The sequence below is a fragment of the Athene cunicularia genome (assembly GCF_003259725.1).
Source record: "Athene cunicularia isolate RWA chromosome 1 unlocalized genomic scaffold, athCun1 chr1_part2, whole genome shotgun sequence".
In the NCBI taxonomy this organism is placed as follows: domain Eukaryota; kingdom Metazoa; phylum Chordata; class Aves; order Strigiformes; family Strigidae; genus Athene; species Athene cunicularia.
The window spans coordinates 25,647,008-25,669,977 of NW_020799092.1; the positions used below are offsets into that span (position 1 = coordinate 25,647,008).

General features: G+C 39.9%; 1 protein-coding gene across 2 annotated transcripts in view; it reads left to right on the forward strand.

The window, feature by feature from the left end:
- LRP6 (LDL receptor related protein 6) overlaps positions 1-22,970 on the forward strand; it is a 106,664-nt gene that overhangs the window by 22,550 nt on the left and 61,144 nt on the right. For both annotated transcript variants that reach the window (XM_026867898.1, XM_026867897.1), the window contains exon 2: positions 10,664-10,861. In XM_026867898.1, the coding sequence (XP_026723699.1) occupies positions 10,668-10,861 (194 nt within the window). In that variant the 5' untranslated portion in view covers positions 10,664-10,667. The remainder of the gene's footprint in view (positions 1-10,663; positions 10,862-22,970) is intronic.

A 22,970-nucleotide genomic window follows, 5' to 3' on the forward strand; every position in this document is an offset into this window, starting at 1 on the left:
TTTTTTTTTTTTTTTTTTTTTTTTTTTTTTTTTCTCCCAGATGCTGTAGCAAAAACAAGGAAGCAGCACTTCTTTGCTTGTTTGTAAACAGCCTGGATTTTAAAAAAATCTTTTTAATGACATTTAGCATAATTATTTTAAATCCTGTGAGCTGATGGCAAATGATCAGTGCTTTTTTTTTTTTTTTTTTTTTTTTCCCCTGAGCAATTCAGGATGGAGTTGAAAGTCTTAAATTGACACTTTTGAGTGCTTGGAAGCATACTTGGGTTTTCTGCCCTTCATGTAATAGTTTGGTGGACATTTTCTTTGTGCCTTTTAGAAAGTGTCTTGTGAGTGAGGCCTGTGCTTGGGGAAGGGTTGGGGATTTTTTTTTTCACCCTTTCAATGCATCTCTGTGCCGGAAGTGATTTGTATGCAGTGTGCATGGTTAATGTTGGCTCTTACCAGAAGAGCAGGTGAATGACCTGCAAAAGAAGCTTCTGGGAGAGATGCTAATGTCTTGGATTTAAAGTTGTTTTAATTGATTTTTAACTGCAGAATTCCAGGTGCATAAATACTAGAAGTGTAGTTGTTGTAGAATGCATGGCTGCTTTTTCCATAAAAATTGATTCTGAGCACTTGATGTTGAGTTGTTTAAACTAGGAATGGAAAAATACAAGCTGCCTTAGTTCCTTTATTGCAGATTCTAACCTAGAAAAAGATTGAGTCTAGTCTCATAATGTTTTCGATATCAAAATGAAAGGGTGTTTGTTTCATTCCAGCGTGAAGCCTTTGGCTGGTATTCAGATCCCATTTTTGTGCCTTTCTAAATGCTCTGTGAAAATGTTCCTCCTTCTCAGCCGAGCCCACCTAGGTTCGGATCTCCAGAATTAGGGCTCTAACCGAATCTCCAGTGTAATGTAGCCTGTCTCGTTATGTGTTAATTACACCTTGCCCCTTTATTTCTACTCTTTTTACCCTCCATAGAGGGTTTATTTTGTAAGGAACACCATGTAGCTTTTGATGGGTTAAAAATAAGGCCTTATTTTTGGTAATTTTTTAGTATGAAAAGACTAATTTGTGCATGATGCTTTCTTACAGGGGAGTAAGCGATTTAGTGAATCTAGTGCATGATCAAAGTACAGAAGAGAAAAAAACCCCAAACAGTTAAGGCAAATAAAGCCATTTCAGAAAAGCTGAAATGAATCAATTGCTTGCCTGCGTGTTCCTTACTGAGGGCATCAGGTTGGTTTCCATATCAACAAACTGATAAACAAATCACAAGGACAGGACTGCACTGGAAATGTACTGAACTCCTAAATGACATTATGAATTCTTTTTTTTTTTTTTTTTTTTTTTAAAGCTGAAGGAATGATGATTACGTATATAAATAAGCCTTATATAAGTAATACCAAACAATAGCATGGAAACTATGAAAAAAATAATTAGAAGAGTGCTGGAAATGTGATATGAGGGGTAAGAGCCAGCTTGGTTTGGTAGAGCATTAAAGTTCATTAGAGTTTCTTGGAGGAGTCAGAAATCAAAAACATGAAAACGACCCAGTTGGGAGTAGTGTACTGAGAGAAGGGCTGAGTAAGAAGGGGATATTTTACTGATGAAAGGCTTCCTTGGAATAATAGGAAAAAAAATCTCATCAAGGAAAAATTGCGGAAGGATCTCATGATACTGAACATGCCGTTCCCCCGTTTCATTTGATGGAAGACAGGGCATCTCCCTGACAGTTTTTTCAGCTAATTTCAGCTAATCTTTTCTCCCCTCGTTCCTGGCTGTGCCATTCTGTCTTCTCTTGTTTTAACACAGGTGCACACTTGACAGTATGGTGATCTGCTTCAGGGGATTGTTTGGGCCCCAACAATCCAGTAACATCCAGGTCTTGGACAAAAACTGTTGCTGTTGTAAGGTGCATCTGCATTAAGGATTGCTGGGATGGTTATACCAGCACATTCTGTTTAATGCAGGTGTAGTTGATGTATCTGCGTAGTACCCTGGGTGCGGTTCAAAGCTCAGAATCTTGCACAGAGATGTACAATGGCATGATTAGACTTTTGCTTATAAGAAACAGCCCAGAATGCCAAATGGCAGATTTTTCCCCCTTGCCCACATTTACTGGGCAACGCAGTTGGGGTGTATGACCTTGCTCTCTTGCCGTGGAGAAGTGGGTGTGTTCCTAGGGCTTCAGTTTAAGGTAGAAGTGTAGGGAAAAACTTCTTTGCTTCCTGTATTCAGAATGTATAGAGAGATAAGGAGAAGAATTCTCCCATTTTTTTAATTGAAGGATAAGAAACAAGTTTGGTTATGACTGAACTGAAAAGATCCTTGTGTGTCAAAGCAGGGAGTGAAAAATTCACAGTTAGCAGCTGACTTGTCTAGTTTCAGCCCAAGGCTCTTTGAATTTACTGAATTCTAAATTCTCATTTACAAATTAAATATTTACAGTGCAAATGTTTGTATTTTTTAGAGCAAGTCCCTGTAAAGAAACAGATTGTTTGTAATTGTACAAAGAACATAAATTTTATCTGGGAAAGACGGTGAACAGTGATCCCACCATTTTCTCACTGCTTTCCACCACTTGCAGTTTTAACATAGCTAAATAATCTTTTCTACTTTCTTTTCAGCATTTTATTCAGTTCACACGTGTGTAGATCTGCACCATTAATAGGATCTCCAAGAGCTGTTTGAAACGGCTGGTTCTGTGGATGTGGGCTCCTCTGGGGTGATGCTGAGCAACTACAGCTGGAGGCACTGCCAGGGCAGACCTCAGTGAGACTCCTCAGGCCTGAAGAGCTGCACAGTGGCAGCACACAGCCCTGGCTCAGCTTCTTTCCTGACCTCCTGAGAGGCTGTGGCACAGCTGTTGTTTTGTTGTGTTTTGGTTTTTTTTCATTTGTGTGTTTGTCTTTTGAAAGTCTGTCAAAACTGCTAGCTTGTTTGCTTTGCTCTGCTCTTGTTGTAGTTGAAGAACCAGCATAGGTTGGAAGGCACAAATTTTCCTTTTGTTGTCTATCTCTTGTTATATTAACTTCTGTTTTAGTTTTCTTGTTGGCTTACCTGCTGCTAAAAGGCTGGCTGAACTTTCCAGGCTCTGGAGTATTACATCTGGAATGATTTCTATGCAAAGGGCTGGCTGAGGCTTTCCAAAGCACATCTGCAGCTTTCTTCCATCTTGAAGTCTATAGTGTTAAATAGGTAACAGAGGGGAAATAGTTTCTTTCTATATTTATTTGGCTTAAACTGGGAAAATTGTTTTTTCAAATACTGTTTTTAAGTGCTGCTACATTCTGACAAGCTTTATTTCCTGCTTGCTCTAGGAGAAACCAGAAAATGGCTTCTGTTTTGTAACTGTGGAAGGCATGTTGTTAGACCTTTTGTGTCTGGAGATAGGAAAGGTTAATTTACAAGTTCAAGGAACAAGAGACCTTTCCACCTGCTCAAACAATCAAACAATTGAAATTCTGCCTTTGTGAGCATTCAGCAAAAATAGCTGCTGCTTGTTTTTATTAATGAACCCCTTTCTCTTTTTCCTTGGGATATGTGACCAAAAGGACAACCATATGCATGTGACTGCCGTGTATCAGCATATGTTTGACAGTTACGTAAAATCTGACTTCCCACAGACTCTCAGAAATGTCTGTGTGAAAATGAAAAACGATCTCTCATCTGTGTTTTTCTTGTCAGATTGCCCAACATATTCTTTAAACTAGAATACCTGAAAACAGACGGCAGGATGGCTGAGAGAGGCTTTTGCATACGGAGTTGTTTGTTTCTTTTATGAAATAAGAGTATCATGGAAGTTTGTGCTTCCACGCTGATTTCTTACGAATGACTTAGTGTTTTTGCTAAGGTATTCTTTTCAGGGCTTGTGAAAACCACCTCCAAAATCTCACTCTGGTTTTATACTGCGTTGTTTATACTAAGCTAAAAGCAAAGCATCAGCTTTTGAACACTTCATCACAGGTTTTCTTTCCAGAGCTGGAGTGTTTGCATTTGTCCCTTAGTTTAGAAATGAATTCCAAGAAAAGGTAAGGTCTGCTGATAATTTTCTTTCTTCTGCTAGATAAGGTCTGAATAGGAGACTAAAGCCAGCTCTAAAGTGGAAATCCTTGTATTTCCATACTGGTTAAAGGTGGGTCTTTACCTAATTAGTATACTGCCTCATGTCCTAGGATAAATGCAGTCATTTGCATAAAACTGCTGTCACCAGGATAGCTTCTTCCTCTTGAGGGAACCGGTATAGAGTATACTGGGAAAAACATTTGTATGCCTCATAAAGTAATGTGTTCTGGTAGACCTTTCTTCTAGTGTATGGTAGACATACAGAGATGAGGAATTTTGCACATTCTTTTCTCCCTGTTGTCAGTCGAGTCTTTTAGCACCCCTGACAGATCAGCTATGGAGGCTGCAGTAGTTCCTTGACATTGAGCTCTGTTTCTGCACAAGGTTACTGCTTTATTGGCAACAATGGCAGAATGAGATATGTCTGTTACAGGTCATTGTGTTAAAGTCACCAGACAGTCTCCTGACTAGTTTTGATGGTCTGAACACTTAATATTTGGGCTGTAAAATGGAATGGCTGAGATGCAAGCACCTGTAGAGTCAAGCCTTCACCGGAATGCAGGGCTTTGGGATTGGGTGGGGAGAGTTAAAAAGGTTCAGCTTGTTCCCCTGATGCTTTCTTGTCAAGCATTGTGAGCACCCAAGTCATTTGCACTGATGCTTTTAAGGAGAGTAAAATTTTAAAAAGGCTTGGCTTTCAGTGAAAGAAATCTTGTTTTGTTTTGTCTGGTGTATGTAGGAGTGCTTAAGACAGGTGGTTCTGAGCCAGCCTTGCCTCACTGAAATCACAGCTTTGTTGGGAACCAGTGAGCTCCTAAAACCAGTAAGTTTAAGGCAAGGAGATGCAATGTGTTCGGACGTTAATAGCTCACTACTGACTTCACACCTATTTCCCACATAGGTGTTCTTAGTACCCAAGAGTGATGTAGAGGCAGCTGAAAAACTGCATATCATAAGCTAATTAGTACAAAAAATGGTCTTGAGTGCATTGAATGTTACCATAAGAAATTACTGTAGAGCAACTCCGAAAATTACATTCAACTAATGTCCACACTTATTCACAGAGACAAGCTATTGTTACAGTGTACAGTTCTCAGCTAGCTAAGAACATTTCTTTTTCTCGTATTTATCTTGATTGTATCCCAAAGGGATATTTCTTCCTCTCTTTTGTGAAGAATTATCTCCATATTTAATTTGCTATGTGCATGTTTTTACTTCTCTTGGAGGACTGAAAATATTTCCTGAATTTTGCAATGTTTGAGAAACTTTTTACTAAAACCTTCCTGTGGTACTTTTAGTCCCCTTATTTGAACATCTACTTTCTGTGTCATTTGATGCTCGCTATGTCCTCCTGGGTTGGTGGTTTCCGTTCCTCTATGAACCTGCCTCACAAAGTTTCTCTTTAAGGATACCTGAAGGGTCGCTTGATACGACTTCTCATGATTCGTCTTTTCTTAAACTCCCAGAGGGCCATGAACATTTCTTCTCCTCAAGTCAACAGCTATTTCTGATAGCCAAACACACATTTCTTGTGTGTAATTTTCCAGAGCTACTCCGACACCTACCATTTAAGTTGGATTTCTTTGTTAGGTGAGTGCTAGTGCTGGAGCTGGAGCGGGCTGCGTTTCTCAAGGACCACTGCAGAGCTGATGAGCTCCACAGGGGTTGCTGCACTTCTGAAACCTTTGCAGGCTCTGAAGTTTGGCGGCTGTTTGGGTCCCCGTAGAGCTCAGAGGTTCTTAGGGGCTGAAACGAGCATAATTGCAAAGTTGGAGCATTCACCGTGAAGGGCCTCACCAAATAATTGGCTGTCCCAATTAAGCAGCTGTTCTTCCCCCTGAATAACGTTCTGGAAGGTAAATGATTGCCTGCCCTGTAAGGTGTCCCAATTAACTGCCTTAAAATCAGCTAAGTGTCGCATGGGGTATCTCTGTTCAGTGAGTGAAAGTTGCATGCATCCCGATGGGGGCTGCTGGTTTAATGACACTCCTAGCAGGGGCCTGGTTTCACGCAGGATAGCAGGGCCGAAAGGATCTGCATCAGTGTTGGGGAGCGCTGTGGATCACAGACTTGCAAAGCTGATGGGTGCTGGTGATGAATTTCTCTCCCTCTGTGCGTGCTTTCAGAAATCACTGCTAAATTATAGCATTTAATCTTGGCATTTGTACCCTGCAAGCTTTTTTCTGTGTCTGTGGGATATTCCGCCATCAGCGTGCCTAGACTTTATGAGCTTTTTAGCAAAGAAGCTCAGTTATTTATTATATTTGTTCATTGCACAGAATGGAACCAAGAAACACTGTTTCCTCTTTTTTTTTGTTGTGGCAAAACCTTTTAATTTGGAGCAAATCAAAACTGTGAGGTTACAGCTGTACAGTGCATAGTGATTTCTGATGTCTTTTAAGAGGAAGTTGCATTGCCTGGGTTCACCTTACCTACCTGAGATGCCAAAATTAAAAAATGTTGAATCTAAAGACAGATAGAAAAAAGTTTATAGGGAAAAAACATCAAAGCTCTTCCTCTGTTTGTTCATAGATTTTATAGATGGTGTAACCGTGTAAGATAAACCAGCATTCTGGGCCACAGTCAAACAGAACACTAGTTAAATACTGCTGTCTAAGAACCTTCTTCTTTTCTGTCACTATATGTCAAATATTTGATGTGCCTTAATTCCGGGGGTGGGGGGCCGTATAATTTCCTGACATCAGTCCCTAATATTAAAATTACAAGTGTAGATAAATAGAAATACATTTTTGTTGTCACTTTTTCTGTTAGATTTTTATAACCATTTCTAAAGCCTGCTAGTAAAGTCTGACAAGCATGGCATTTAACAGTATTTAACAACAGGTGAAAAATAATGAAGCAGTTCAAAATATCCGGGTTATTTGATTAAAACCAAAGTATTTTAAAATACAGTGGTTAATTACTTAAGAAAAAGAGGAGATTAATGGGATCAGTTTTAATCAGCTGTGGTATTTCTACTAGGTTGAACAGAGATTTGGCTCTATACGTGTTGATTTGATACTAAATTCAGTGTTTTCCTGCGAAGTCTGGTATTCCTGTTAGGTATGAAAGTATGCTAGGTATGTTTAAAAATTCCAAGGCATAGGGTACACTTATTCACTTCTGCAGTTTTTACATTTGATTTTTTTTTAAATTTGTGCTGCACTCCAGCTTCTCCATACTAGTTTTAAACTCCTTGCAAAGCTGAGTTTGGATGAAGTAGCTGGTTTGTAAAGTACAGCAGTGAGGTCTGGGCTCATGGTCCCCGTTCCTGGGGACTCCCAGTGCAGGGTGACCTTCAACAAGGAGACAGTAACAATCAGCTGGAGAGGTCCAGAGCTCTAGTACCAGCCTGTCGTGGTTGTAACTGCCTGGAACAACAGTACTACCAGCCAGAGTTGAGAAGTGTGAGGAAGCATTCCTGTTTCTGGACCCAGGCAGGCTTGCTGAAGTCACAGCATGTCTGTAGATTGCCCTCTGGATCCTATGGATTGGGTTTTTTCCTGAGAATTCACAGCGTAGTATGGATTTTAATTTTAATTTTTTATTTTCTCCTCTTCTGGGCTAGAATTAAAATCTTGATTCCTGGATTTAAATTTTATAGGAAGGTATTACTAGATGAGGAGAGAGGCAAATTGAACAGTAGTCTTCTGGTGGTATCTGAATGCCATAATTTAGCACAAGACATTACTTTTCGTTTATTTTTCTCTGTCTTTTTGGTGGCAGCCTTTTACTTTTTTCACACCCCCCCTCAATGGAAATAATTAAATGTGTTTGAAGAGGAGGGGCAGGAGGGAGAATGACCTTTACCTTGTCTATATGGCTGGCTTACCACTGTCCAATAAGTCTCTCTGTTGTAACATCTTCCTTTCTTTATGGTCTCTGTATGGATTCCATACCAACCATTATATCATGAAACCGGAATCTATAAACCTTCCAGAAAGGAGGAACCAGCACACACATGTGAACAGTTTGATGTTACCTGGAAGAGGGATCTGAGATCTCAGTAGAAAAATCTATAAAGACCTGCAGTAATGGGAATTTGCAGTGGTGTCCATCTGTCTGTCCCCCCACTCTCCCATGGCTGTTAGCCAGGTCTCCCTTGTCTCTTTGCCATTGCACTTAACTCAAAGCATAGTTACAACAGGGGCATTTCTTCCCACTGTTTACACAGCTAATTCTTCCCGTCCCCTCCTGCTCCTGTCTGTGGTGTATGTGCTCAGCTGTTGCAGAAAAGGGCCTTGAGTAAGAAAGTGGCTGTTGTTGGCACCCATGCTGGTTGGGGCAGCTACAGACACCTACACCTGCAGGTGGAAGTGTTCATGGAGCTGTGCCCTGGAATGCCTTTAGACTGATGACTGATTTTTAGCCTAGACCTATTCCTTGAATCCAGTTTCCTGCATGGCCGTAGAGGCCTTGTACTGGAAGCAAAGATGATCTGCAAGAAGTTGCTCAAAAGCGACTGTTACCAAAAGAAATGGTCATCGGGCTATAACCTGCATTACTTTTGCAGCAAGGAAAAGCCTGGCTTCCTGAGTGAAACACAGCCCTTGATGCCATCGGTGGGAGAGTGGCCGGGTCCAGAGATTTTTAATGGAGACATTAAAACCCAGAAGCTTTCAAGCACAGTGGAGGAAAACAAAACAATGATAGTGGAAAAAAAAACCTATTGGAGAAACTGAGCAGAGGTCACTGGAGCCGATTGGAAATGTTCCTGAGTCTTAAAGCCAGTTCTGTGTGCTCCTCTGACAAATGAAATAGTGCTGGCGATGTGAAGTCTGGGAAGGCTTTTTCTTTGTTACCAAACTACCCTTACCTGTTTTTGCTTGAGTAATTGCAGGCAGGGAAGAAGATGAGGCTGTACAGCAACTAATGAGCTGTTTCAGCCTGAAAAATCGGTCTAGCAGGGTGGCCAGAGCCTTGGAACCTTGATGAAGTATTTGGAAGTCTAGGACTTGACAGCTGGGGCAAAGAAGGGTCTTTTTAAAGAATTTTTTTTTTAGAATTTCTCCTTTCTCACGTGTGCTTGCTGGTGAAATGCTGCCTGACTTTTTTTAACTTTTTTTTTTTCCCCCAAGTATGTAGTTTTCTTACTGCATAGCTTGATCAGGTGACTTACTACTGTGTTACCTATCTGAAAATTATTTGGGTTTTTTCCTTTTTCATGATGGAAAATCAGTTTCCCTGTAGTGCTTGTTTATGCCTACAGAAATCTCCCATGTTCTCTTCAGATATTTGTATTCTGTGTTTGACAGACACGTTGCTCCATGAAGAATGACTCACTTGAGATCAAATAGGGCAATATTTGTGTTCATCAGCTGCACTTCTGTCCACAGATAGAGCTGTGCATTAAAACAAACGTGCTTTAGACATGAATTAAGGGGGGAAAAAATATAACATGGAATTTCCTGACTTTTTAAAATAAAAATAAATCTTTGTCAAGGATAACTTTCTCTGCAAGTGTTTCTTAAATGTGTTGAACATTTGTTTTTCTTTATAGGACGGGTGGCCAGGCCTCTTCACATGTGGCACTGTCTAGTGACATGTGGTTGTGTGATGATCTGCGTTAGTTTAAAGGCTTCAAATCATTCCTCATCTGGATTGTTTTGATTGAGCCAGGTTAGGGAGCACAGATACAAGCAGGTATGCTGACAGATGTCATAAAGAAGGGTATGAGAAGCAATTTAGGACAGTAGTCATCTTGTCTGTCCCAGCTGCAACAACAAAACAGAGCAAGCTCCATGGACACACTTTGTCTGATCTGTTTATATTATATGTTACTTCTGTTTAGTTATGTTTTCTGTTAGCAATCCACAAAAGTAAATCCATTTTCTACCACCTGCAGAAAAAGGACAAGCATTCTCTACTCCCTACTACTCCTCAGCCATAACCAAGTGGTTTCTCTTGCTTTATCTCAGTCTTAAATGCAACTAGGTAACTTCCTTCCCCCCACTACTTGCTAAATAATGTTTAAAGATGTGCCAGTGTACGCTAACATGTTTTAAAACTTGCTTCCCATGTCTTAAAAGATTTTTATGGAGTGTTTTGCATGGTCACTGGGTACAAACTGTGCTTCTAAATATGTTGACTTAGTTGACTGTCTCTGAATTTCTCTGGAAAAAAAAAAAAAAGAGGACATGAATTGGTTGGTCTTCCATCAAATCTGCTTCACTGCCTTGCATGCAACTGTTTTGTCCACTATGAATCCACACGCCTTTTTCCATTCCCCTCTCATTCAGTGCTCTGACCCATGTTAAAGAGGCTGTTGTACCTTTATGATAGTCTGTAATATTTCTCTTCGCTGCTTAATGTTGAATTTTGAGGTTATTGTCAAGTTCTGTTGGATAAACCCAACTTTCTCACTTGACCCAAGGAAAGAAACATACAGAAGTATAATGTGACATTATACTGTGGGTTTGACTTAAGTTTTCTTCAGCTTTTTGTGAAGTGACTTTGTTCTGTTGTGTTTCACAGCACATGTATTTTACCCGGTAGAACAGAGCTCTGCTCTGCACAGCGCCTTTGCCTTTAATGAAAGTTGTAGCCAATGTTCCAGCTGTAGATTTATATGTGATTGCTTTCTTTTTTTGTCTTTGTAAAATAATTACAGGTTCATGTATTGGACAGACTGGGGAGAAGTGCCAAAGATAGAACGTGCTGGGATGGATGGTTCAAGCCGCTCCATTATAGTTAATACAGACATATACTGGCCAAATGGACTGACGCTGGATTATGAGGAACAGAAGCTTTATTGGGCAGATGCTAAACTGAATTTCATCCACAGATCAAATCTGGATGGAAGTCACAGGTAAGAAGTTTTTGTTTGATGTATGTAGTGCGGTGCTTTGCTTAGAAGGTGTTGCTTAAGTGCCATCATAAACTGTGTTGCAGGGGATTTGTCGTGTTAGCACTCCCAGAATTTTAAGCAAACTAGTGGTATCAGAAGCTTATATCCTTCCCTATCCTCACCTTTCCAGCACTGTGAAGTTGAATGTGTGCTCCTCTTTGGGGTATCCTATAACTTTCAGGAAATCTTTCCTCAGAACCAGTCCCATACAGAAATCCTTGAATCCTATTCTTAATTGTGTAAGACCACATAGCAGAGCTGTCCCTTGTCAATAAGTCTTCTGTGCTCTGTTGCTGTGGTATTCAAAAATGCAGAAAATAATCTGGAAAAATGGATCATCATACACTAGTATTTCTGTTTCATCAATCCTAGGGGTTGGGGTATTAGCAGAAAACAGTCTTTACAGAAAACTGTGCTAAAATGACTGTTTCCCTCTAACAGTTTTACAGCAGTGATGTAATTCTTTTTGATCCAGACATGGTTACTTCTTAATTAAGGGTATAACAGGTATTTTGTATATATGCATTTATCCCAAATTTGGACGATGACTCCCTTCATTAAATGAGATATCTTTGACAAGTATTGTTGGCACACACAAATGAATTACAGTTAGCTTGTGCCTCAGGCATCGTATATAGAGATACGAATTTTTTTTTAGGTTATTCTTTGCAAATTTTTGTGATGCTTCAGGCTGGTTTATCTGGGCATGAAATATCCTTTCTTATGCTCTTTGTTCTGACCTCTTAGGCACTTTTCCCTTCTTTCACCACAAAAGTTGATTTGGCATAAAGAAATCAATCATACTGACAACATAGGTGTTTGTGAATTGGAACATAGGCAGCACACATGAAACATATCCACTGTCTGCCTGTAGTATTTATTTTGAACTCCACCGTTTCTTGTAGTGCTGGTTTAAAAGTTTGTGTCATTTTCTTCTTAAATTCTGCCTGTTATGAGACCAAAAGTTCATTTTTGTAATGGTGTTTGATTATAGAAGGTAACAGGAGTTGGATGCAGTTTTAAATTTGTGGTTTTGGATATAAATATTGTAACTAGCTTAGTTAATTCAAAACATGGAGATATGGATATCTATATTGAACTAGTCCTTTGTTTTATTTACAAAAAAGAAAACTTAATAGTACCAAAAAAGAGAGAAATATTTCATAGTGATACTTTCTTTAAAAAAGGAAGACTGCCACATAAGTTTTCAAGTGAGAGAGAGAACGTGATAGTATTGTCATGTACAATAATAACTTGAGTCTTCTTTTTTTTTTCCTTTAATTTATTCTGGTTAACTGGAATACCCTAAAATCTCTTTCTCTGTTAAAAATTATTTATAAAGTCATATATCTCCCATGCTAAGAATAGAGAAATGATGGAACCAGATGCATAACAGAACTTTACAAAGAGTCACTTCTACTGAAAGCAATCACACGTGAGGCTCAGTGTGACAGCTTGCCACCTGAGAAATTGCAGTCCAAATCTGGATTTCTCACACAAATATGGAGTGCTTACAGTTGCTGTCGGAGTTAAACAAACAGGCAAAACCAAAACAATCCCACCCTCCAAACAACAGCACCAGTGAGAAGAAAGTACCCCTCCAAAATGACTACCAATATGATCACACCTAAAATGCACTTGGGTGGCTTTGTCCAACAGGATAATTTGGTGGCTTGTTCTGTTCTCGACTCACCCCTTTTTGTGCCCTTCTCTTTCTATGAAAGGAAAAGGACCACCTTAGGATAACAACACACTACTGCAGTCTGGCCCTTCTAGGAAGAGAGCGCGTATGGGGCACTGCGTGAAATGGTACTGCTTTCGATAGCACCCCCTGGAAAGTAAATGATGCAGGATGCAGAGATATTTTTTTGAAATGTTAATTGCTTGCCACGTGTCCACCAATCAAAAATTGACACCACCACCTTCTAAATCTGTATTTATGTTTTTCCCATGGACCACAAACCTCTGCGTCTTATCTAGTGTCTCCAGTCTTTCAGGCTCCAGAGTTACTTCAGCGTTTCCTGCTGGTACTGCTGCGTTTTCAATCTTCTCTTGCTACAGACTTCTTTGCCTTTTTTTTTTTTCCCCCTTACTGGTAGTCTGTTGCACAGCAGTGTAAATATATTTAGGTTTGGTAATTTGTTTTTATTTTAATGGTGTTTATTCCCTGGTCTGCCTTTGGCTAACCTGGAAGTGATTTGTTCTAGAGATGAGGCTGTGAAGGTGCTGATCTTTCTTGGTGTGAGGGGCTGACCAAGCTTGTCTGTGGAGAGCTGCAGCTACCAGCTGTCTCATGACTTCAAACTGAAGTCACCTGTATCCCAGCAGTTACCTCATTCCAGAGTAAATTCTCTGGAATTGGTGAAACTAGTAATAAAGACCTGTATAGACAAGTAATTTAGACTTTAGATCTACTAATTCTTTCTTAAATATCTATTAAAACCGAAACAATTAGTCTAATACTTTAAAGTTAGCTTTATTTTTTTAACTGACTCTGAAATATATCGGAGATATTTCATGGCAGTATGCTAATATGTTCCCATTTGAGGGGGAGAAAGGGAAATAGTCTTTAGAGAGGAAAGCACATATGACTTCCCTTAAGCGCTCAGAAGCACGCACCACTTCTAACAGCACCTGTTTTTCCCTAGGCATGTGCGAAAGTTCTGAAGATTCAGAAAATAGTCAACATCTGTATCCAGGCATTTTTGGTTTGTTTTTTATTCTTTACAATTACATCATCACGGGGGGTGGGGGGGGAAAGAATTGTAGAAGTTAAGCTGTTCTACAATGGGGTTTTATGTATTTTTTTTTTCCTCTGCTGTGACCTCTTAGCCTCTGTCTGTCTTCAGAAAAAAAGAACCTCTGGGGTTGTCTGAAGTGATTCTTTTTTTGTTAAATACTGTCTTTCAGTTATTCAGCAAATTCACCTTTCTCAATATGATATTTTACAGCTGTAATTCTGTACTTTAGCTCTTATTTATTTTATTAACTGTTTTCAATAACTGATTTTCTAATACTAAAAAAGAAAAGACAATTTCTAATTCTGCAGACAAAACCAAAAACCCTCGAGATCTTCTGTTTAAGTGAAAAACAAACAAACCCCACAAAGCCTTCAGTCTTCCAGTCATCGCCACCCCAAAAAATAGAAAAGCTAATCAGATTTTTCTGTGAACAGTAGCACTAACAACGTCTGGGTTTAGAAGGATTTCTACTTATCCCTCCACCCCAGCAGCAGTCCCTCTGGCTTCTCTCTCTGTGTTCCTATGCCCTGTGCGTGCACGTACCTCCTTTTTTTCCTCCCTCCTCCTTGCCATCCCTGGCTTCTTACATGCCTTCACCCAGCGTTATCCCTTCCTCCTGTCTGTGTCCCCTGTGCACTCTTGTTGGGTCTGACAGCTCAACAACGTGGATTTGGGCAGCTTATTTCAGCTGCTGCTCTTGTCAGGTGGGTCAAATACAGGAGGTTTAGGGTCGCTCATGTCTTCACAGCCATCTATTTGCAAAGGAAAACTTGTAAAAAGTAAAAATTCTTTTTGTGATGCCTGCTTTCCTGAGTGGTTGGCCAAGAGATATAAGATGCATTGGGGTGTGGAGCTGGAGAAAATGGTTACTGTACAGACACAGGTAGAATGATCAAATAGCCTTCTCTCCTTGTGAAAAGATGACACTGTGTAACTGGACCAACTTTTTTCCACCATTGCCTTTTAAAATCCCCTTTTAAGGGGGCCACCTTTTAGAGTCTTTTTCCTTTAGAGTTAAGAATGGGGGAAGAGAAGATCATTATCACTGGGTGTGTAATCTAACTTAAAACAGACTTCTGGGTTTATTTAGAAACTTCTAGTGATTTGTTCTTGATATTTAGACCATTCTTCTAACTGCTGTTTTATATTTGCAAAGGTGGGGTTTTTTTTTCCTCTTAATTAAAACAGATTTATGTTTTTGTTTTATTGTTGCAAAGTGTTACAAGTTTTCCTGCTGCTTTACCTACTGTCAACACGTCTGAGAAAATATTTGTGCTTCTGGAGCTATTGAAAAGAAAAAGGCAACTGAGTTATTGAAAGACATACAGCTTCATTAAAATATTGTGTTCTAGATCCAAATAGTAACTTAAGTAACATTCAACAGAGGAAGCAGATGAGTAGAGATTTGAATTGTCTCCACTTTTTTAGTGTTGCATAACATGAGGTGGGAAAGAGTATAGCAGATAAATGTGATTGTAAAAGCTTCGCATAAAGCAGGATGACAGGAGTTTTAATTGCTTTGGGGGAAGTGAGATATAGCAGGAGCTAACATCTTTGTATCAAAACCTAATTTCAAACAGTTCAAAGAAAACTGCTTTTGTGATTTGGATAGTGAGAGAGAATACAATGTAAACAGGAAAATATTTTAATTAGTGTCACTGACACTAAGTTTTGAGGTTCAGACCTCAGTGGTCTAAAACTTGGAATGAGTGGAAGGGAAACGTTCTCGGCATATTTCTAAATCTGTAAGAAATCCGTAACTTTTTTTTGTCTTTTTATTCCTGTAGTCTATCACATCTTTACGCCTGGCACTATGCAAGAATTAAAATTTAAAGATTTATATGTCAGAGAAGGACATTGATATGCATGGATGCTTTGCTTCTTGCTTGCAGGGGTCTGGGTAGTGGAAGAGTATAGTAGGCAGGTGGGAGGAATATGCAGGGAGAGAAACAAAGGAGGCCTTGATTTTTTTAATTTTTTTTTTTTTTTTGGTCACCTCTTTGGACAGGACCTAGATAAGCTTCCTTTGGAGTCGTGAGCCTCTGCATCAAAACTAGTGAGCAGCATGACAGTGCTGGCAGTGGCACTCAGTAAATATGTGGTAGAGTCTAAATTCATGAGAGAACCTCTACAGCAAATTTTACAGGGATGATGTATCCTTCGTTACCTACTATCCCTGGGACTTATTAGCCCTAGCTACTCCAGTGATGGGCTCATTAGAATAAAGGGGAAGAGCGCCGAAGTTGATGACTAATGCCCTTGGTTTGCCAGAGAGAGAAAGGAACGAACAGTTTTTCATGTCAAAATGTAATAATTAAAAAATTAAATTGGTGCATAGAAGAGATGGGTTTGGTTTTTTGCAGCTCTCGCTCCGCTCTTATCAGAACGAACAGTTGCTTTTTGTGGGACTAATTAAACAAAACTGAATTGCAGGCAGCTCTCCTGTGAGTAGAGTACCCAAGATAGGTTGGCCTGCTAAGGCAGCTCTTGAATTAATTTTCTCTTCCTTTACCCTGCAGCAGCAGTTCTAATTAATAAGTTAACACGTTACTGGCTGAAGGGAAATGCACTTACAAGGTCCCCCAGGAAGTGTTTGTGCTAATGAGATGGGTTTTGAGGCCACTGTAAGAAAACATACTTTCAGCAACTGTCAGAAAGCTGGGAAGCTCTTGCGAGGAGGTGAATGTCTTAAGTTTGCGCTCAAGCATTGATTTTCCTAGTTTCTGTTTTCAAGCATCAGCTCATGTCTGTCTGCCAGATGATTAGTTGCAGATTTGATGAAACGCTAAATATACCGTGTCCCTGCATTTAGGAGAGTTTCGTTTTCATTATTTGTGTATGATGTGTACAATATGACATCGCATGCGAGGTATAAAATCTTGCATTCTCTGTATATCTTTGTGTATATTTCTGCGAGATAAAAAATTTTTAATACCCTCAAGCAATGAAAAAGAAAGAGTCTGTGGTGAAAAGCCTATTTCAGTACCTCACCAACACATTACAGGCCAGAGCAGAAGACAAATAGTGCCCTAATTAAAACTGCTAGAGAAGCCTGCATAGGCAGAATTAATTAGACTATTTGGACACAGAGTTAGGGTGAATTTCTTGGTTCTTCCCCAAGGTGCTTCTGAAATAAAATGCTGGAAAGGTGGAGCTTCAAAACATCTGTGGTTGTCTGTGTGTTTTACACCGTGTGTGTAAAACTAGAGTCACTAGGTCACAGGCCTCTGCGTATTTGCAGCCTTTAAATAAAAATACATAGTACAGGGTGATTAGCCCGGGTGGATCAACAGAGCAGTTTATCATTACTGCTTCTGAGACTTGAGATGGGAACTGCAGAGTTAGTTCAGGATCACAGCCCTGCTGAAAGCAAAGGAGGAGCAGCTTTGGTGAGGAAGCCCACAGACCGCTCGGCATTCAGTGGATCTACCCATGCACCTCGTCTTAACCCTCCTCGTGTCTTCCTGCTGCTTTCCCACAGTCCTCCCATCTTGCCATGTGTCATGATGGTGTTTGCCTGAAAAATGACCCACAGAATGACTTTTTGTGGGTCAGTGACTTTTTTTTTTTTTTTTCTCCTCTCTCAATGGTTTTACTTCTGATTGACCTTTTCAGACTTTCACTGAAGGTGTGATTTAAAATGTCATTGCTAGACCCGTCATTTGTTACATTCTGGAAACACATGGCAATCGTGGCTTAAAGAAGTATCAGAAAAGAACATATTTTGGTTTTAAAAGACAGTATTATACCCCACAAGTCATCCTTCCTGTTTACTTTCTCAGGTAATTAGAACCAGGCTTGTATTCTGATAGGAATATTTGAACAAGCATTCATGGCAAAAATCCAGCTTAGTTTTCCAAGTTTGTTTAGCAAATGTTTTTGTTAGGTTGGCAGGAGAGGAAACCTTGTAAACTTCTGAGGGAAGGGGAGCTGCCTGCCCTCCTTGGGGCATCCTTGGTGTGGAGTTACGTGGTTGTCTGTTGGTCTTTCATCCTGCTTCATCTGATGGTGTGCAGGATTCGTGCTGTGCGTGCTTGGGCCACTTGCTAATATTTCCAGTTGTCAAAAGTCAAAACTGTGTAATTCTCGCGATTCCTCGGGCATTAAGTAATCTGTAGATGGAGAGAGGAGAGAAACGTTTTTGTGTAAAATACTATAATTTGCTTCATGCAAGCCTGTCTGTTCTACGCCTTCTTTAACGTGATGAGAACTAAAAGCAAGGTTTAGAAGACAGGTCTTTCAATTTTTAATCCTTCATGAAGGAAGATGTGATGGTAATTGCAGTGTAACAACTTTCTGTTTTGTTTTTCTTATACCAAGAGGGGGAAAAAAACCCCCAACCCAAGGCCTGATAAGAATGTAGCCCCCAGGTATTTTTAACTGAAAATTGATCTGGTATAGCATAAGGAAAAGAAATTAAAATTCAGTAAATGCAGATATGAGCATCCATTACAGACTTTTTCAGCAGTATGTAGGCTAATCAGAAAGCTTTTACCTCTGGTTGATATGGATTGGCAGCTCTTAATATTGTATTGTTGTTGGATGCCATTATGGTAAATTTTGCCAGTGTATATGGAATTGCCTACGAAGACATAATAGAATGCTTCGCTACAGTGCCTTGCTGGGCTTGTAATGGCTGAAATTCAGGAGCATGAAAACAAAGCAAGTAGTTTCTGCTTCTCCTGTTTGTTCATAACTATAGTGTCAGTATTACTGTGGTCACATCAGAAGAGGGTTTTTCTCATAATAGAAATAAAAAGACCAAGGAGACATCCCAAGAAAGGTACAAGTCTGGTTACGTGGAAATATTTCCTGGGAAAGAAATGATGTTAGATACTGTTTTTCCTTATTAAAAATATAATGTCCAGGTGCCAGCAAGGATGTGTATCCCTCCCAAATGAAGCTGGTGTAAGAAAATGCAGCAGAAAAGGGTGGTGGTGTGCACTTTTTCCGAACAAACAGTACAAACACCGAGCCTGCTCATTTTAGTATCATTAGCACATTCTACTGAGTATGAACTTCAAATGAAAACTTAAATGTCCACTCCATTTTATGCTCCTGTTCCAGTTCTTTGCTACTTAAAACCGAAATTTTCCTGGCTGTTAATTATGGGGATTGCATAGTGTATCGCATTAATGAATTTCTTCGTTTTGCAGGCAGAATTAGTCTGTCCCAAATTATTTAGCAAGCGAGATAGATGTATACCTACGCTAAAAATAGCTGGTCATTATTATTTCCCCAGATCAATGAGCTATGGTATCCTAAAAAGCAGGTACTCAAATTCATTCTTCAGGTTACAGAAACAGATCCCTGGGTAATAAATGCAGTGGTAAATGTACGTATACCCGTGTAAGTTCATTTACATTTTCTGTGTAACTCTGTCACTGTACCTTACTGTTGGCGATTTGGATTAGCTTTCTGAAGTTAAAGTATCTCAGATCAGTGGCAGTGATCAAGCAAACATAAGGCGTTTCTGTGCTTTCTGAACAACCTGTTTGGCACGGTGGTTGATCCTCCCTGGCTCAGGCTGTGGATGGACATCCCGCTACAGAACTTGTCCCGCTGGCGGAAAAGGTCACTGCCATGAGCCTGCCCGTAGCTGCAATGCACGGTCACTTGTCCAGGCTGGACAACTGAATTACCCATGTGCACGCTGTCTCACTAGCTGGTTGATTTAATCCTTCGTTTTTATCATAAGTCTTTACTTACCCTTCTTATTCTGGGTGAGTGGAGTTTAGAGGCATAAGAGAGAGCTTCAGTGGAGTTCTCTTATATTCACTCTTTAGCATCAAGACTATAGTATTCAGATGATTTAACTTTTTCCCTGTCTTCACAGTTGTATTTGAAATGGGATTGCAAAAACTGGCACAGCAGTAGATAATTTTTTTTTTCACTGTCTGCTTGCATAGGAGTTGGTGATACATATGGGATCCTCCAGAGGGACATGGAGAAATGCATTGCAACCTAAATGTGAAAATTCTTGCACCGTGCCCTGGAGATTGAACGCAGGCAGCTTCAGGGGTCACCTGAAAGGAGTTTCACTATGGTGAAGCTGGAATGTTAATGGTTTAGAGATATACAGGCCAGGATGTCTAAAGTACCCCAGGTTTCCTGCAGGTGTTCTGATCAGTTTTTGAAATTAGAGAACTGTAATGCAGCCAGAATAGAAGGAATTTGGTTAATGGAAAGTGTGTTTATTTTTGTGGAGAATGCTATTATGCTTGCATATAAAGCATCTGTTGACATTCTAGGGAAAAAAAAAAAATCAAAATTATGACAATATTTTAAATTTCTCTTGATTTTTGGTGGCTTTCTTTTGCTGGGAAGAGTTCTTAAATTTCATAGCTATAATCTAGTTTTGGATTTGAATGCTAGTATTAGTTGAAAAAAATAAAGGCAGATTGAGGAAATCGTGGTCGTGATACAGTTGATTTTTTTTGTCATTTTACTCTCAATTTTTATTTCAGGCGAGTTTAGTCTTTGTCTGAAGTGTATATTATCCTGAAGCAGGAGCTTTTTTTGTTGTTAGTCTAAAATGGGATAGATTGTCTCAGAATTTTAATGTATGTACTCTGTTCCAGAGTTCAGTAGCCCCTTTTGTAATGCCTGCTTTAACTTGTTTGTTACTTGTTTCCTTTTTCTTTATCTTCACAAAGTATTTCACAGGCCTCTTTAACAGAATAAGATGGAACAAAGGTGGATGTATTTAAATTGGATCTACGTTTTCTTCAGGCAGTAGAAAACTCTTTACTATAATAAGTTTTTATTGTAATTGCATCTCTGATTACCATGATGATACTATAAATAGTTGTATTTAGGAAATTGTGATATGCAGCACAGATGAAATTTAATTTCTGTGGAAATTGCTTGTTTTCTTTCTCTCTTTCTCTCCCCACCTTCCTTCTCTGCTGTCCCTTTCTGCATTTCTTTCCCAGCTAACTAAACAAAGTAGAGATGGTGACATTTTAAATGTCAATTGCTTTCAAGATTTTTAAGGCAAATTTGTGTGATTATAGGCCTGGCGTGGGGAAGATTATTAAACTTAGTGTGTGCTTAGTGCCATCTAATATGTAGCCAATTTGCATGTTGCTGAAGCCCTAGAGATGTCTCCTGGATGAATAACATTACTCCTTATCCTCATCTCTCTCTTGCTCATCATCTCTGGTGTCTCTTTTTAACGAGACTAATGATAGGAGTACAGCAGTTTGAAAGAACAGAAGAGCTTAGTGAAGGATAATAGGATGTAGTGCTTTTTGCTGTCGTATCGCTTGTTCCAATCAAGCCCAGGCTGATAAATGTAGAGGCTGAAGGTAGTTGCCACCAAAGACCTGTCAGGCCGTGTCAGTCCAATTACACCTGCGGCACCGTACCTGGTACCCAGGTCGGTGGCTTTATTAGCAAGGCCAGAAATGTGGAGACGTGGCTGTTCCCCAACCCCACACGGGCGCTGGTGGGAAGCGCCTGCTCCTGTCAACTGTGCACAGCAGTTGAGTGCTACGGGTGACCTTCTGGTCCCCTTCATTCACCCCTGGGTGGTACTTAATAATCAGTCAAGGCAGAAGTTGGGACCCCTCTTCTCACCCACCAAAACTAGAGCTCTGATGTTCCTAACACAGATCGTGCTAAAGCAGTTATCTGCTTCACGGCAGCTCCCAGGACAGTTCTTGCTCCCTCTCCCCTTCCTTTTCTGTTTTTTTAGCATCTTGGCTCTCCAGCCTTTCCCCCCCTGCTCCCCCATTAGGCTGTGGAAGCTTGTTTAGCACAACTCACCCACTGCTGTTGTGCTGATACACATCCTGAGGCTGCCATTCAGCGAGGCCGGCGCTGCGGCCCGGGGAATATGTTTGAAGAGGGAAAAAAAGCTTCTGGTTTTGCTGATTGGCAGTGAGCTATCACCTTGTAATGGCTTGCTGGGAACGGGGGATATGGAGTACCTGTTACTGGGAATAGTTACCTGACTGAGATGCAAGAAATACATGCTGATGTATTTGGGCCCAAAGCCATTTTCATGTGATGGTTCCTTATACCTGCTGAGAAAAGTCCTACAAGCTTAAGAGTAATTGCTTCAAGGTTGTGGCTGATGGTGCAGCCAAATGAAGCGTTCCTGGATCTCTCCAGATAAGGGCTGGTTTAAATAAGGGTCACAGTTCACCTTATGCATTGTCATTTGAATAGATGGTTGGCCGAAAGTTGGGCACGTCTGACATATTGTCAAAGATTTATTCCCACCTATTTTGTGTGCACTAATGGCATTGAAAAATTTTCTGGGTTGTTTGGTTGTCGTTTGTTTTTGTTTTTTTTTTTTTAAGTGAATTGCACGATAATCAGAATGCTTCGGAAAAATGTGGCTTCCCTTGTGCATGGGAATGCTGTCTTTGGTGCAGGTTTGGTTATAGGGAGAACTTTAGACTTCTATTGCTTCTGTCTCATATGACAAATGTCATAAATTTGTCATAAAGACTTAGTCCCCAAGCCTACTATAAACTAAAATTATTCAAATCTGAAGGCATTTAGCATTTGGGGTGGTGTTGGTAAAAATGTTTACAGAGTTAGAATGCCTTTATTCTTGGTATGGGAGTGTGTTGTGTCATTCTGGCTTCACTGTTTGGCTGATAGGTTTCAGCTGTAAATTATATTACAATAGTCTTTTGTAAGATGCTTAGTTGGTGCATTTAATTAGAAGCAAATATATACCTGACTCCAGACAGAGATAAGAAAGAAAAGATAATATGTCCTACTTTTGAGTGCAAAATATCAAGAAATAGAAAATTTTGTTTGGTGTAGAATTGGAACACTGGAATGACAAGTAAGGGAATGTATGTGTTGTTCTTGGGAGCAGAAAAAAATAGAAGCTTTAAAGATAATACATCTTCTTCCCGAAGCTAAGGTGAAAGAGCGATAATGACTGCAGTCTCTTTGTACTCAGAATCATTGGCAGAAGACACCTTCGAGTTTCTTGCTTTAATATGCTTTTCTGTTCTATTTTAACAGAAAATATTTGGAAAATAAGAGTATTTTTGTTCTCTGCTAAGCCACTTCAGTTACCGACTTCTTTGCAAAGTGATGCTTACAGTGTGGTGGTGTTTTCTCAGTAAATATACAGATAATGACTCTCTTCCCTGCAAAAAGAAAATTGGGAGGCTGGTGTTCATAGTGTGCCCTATACCCGAAGGAGCAGTAGAGCTGTGTAGCAGTCCCTTAGGCTTTCAGGCCCAGAGAGGGACGGCCATCTCCCCGCTTTGGAGGGAGCTTGTGTACATGGGAACACAAGCGCACCCACATCCAGAAGAAGGGAGGTGGGAAGAAGCACTTGTGTCAATGGTACTTGT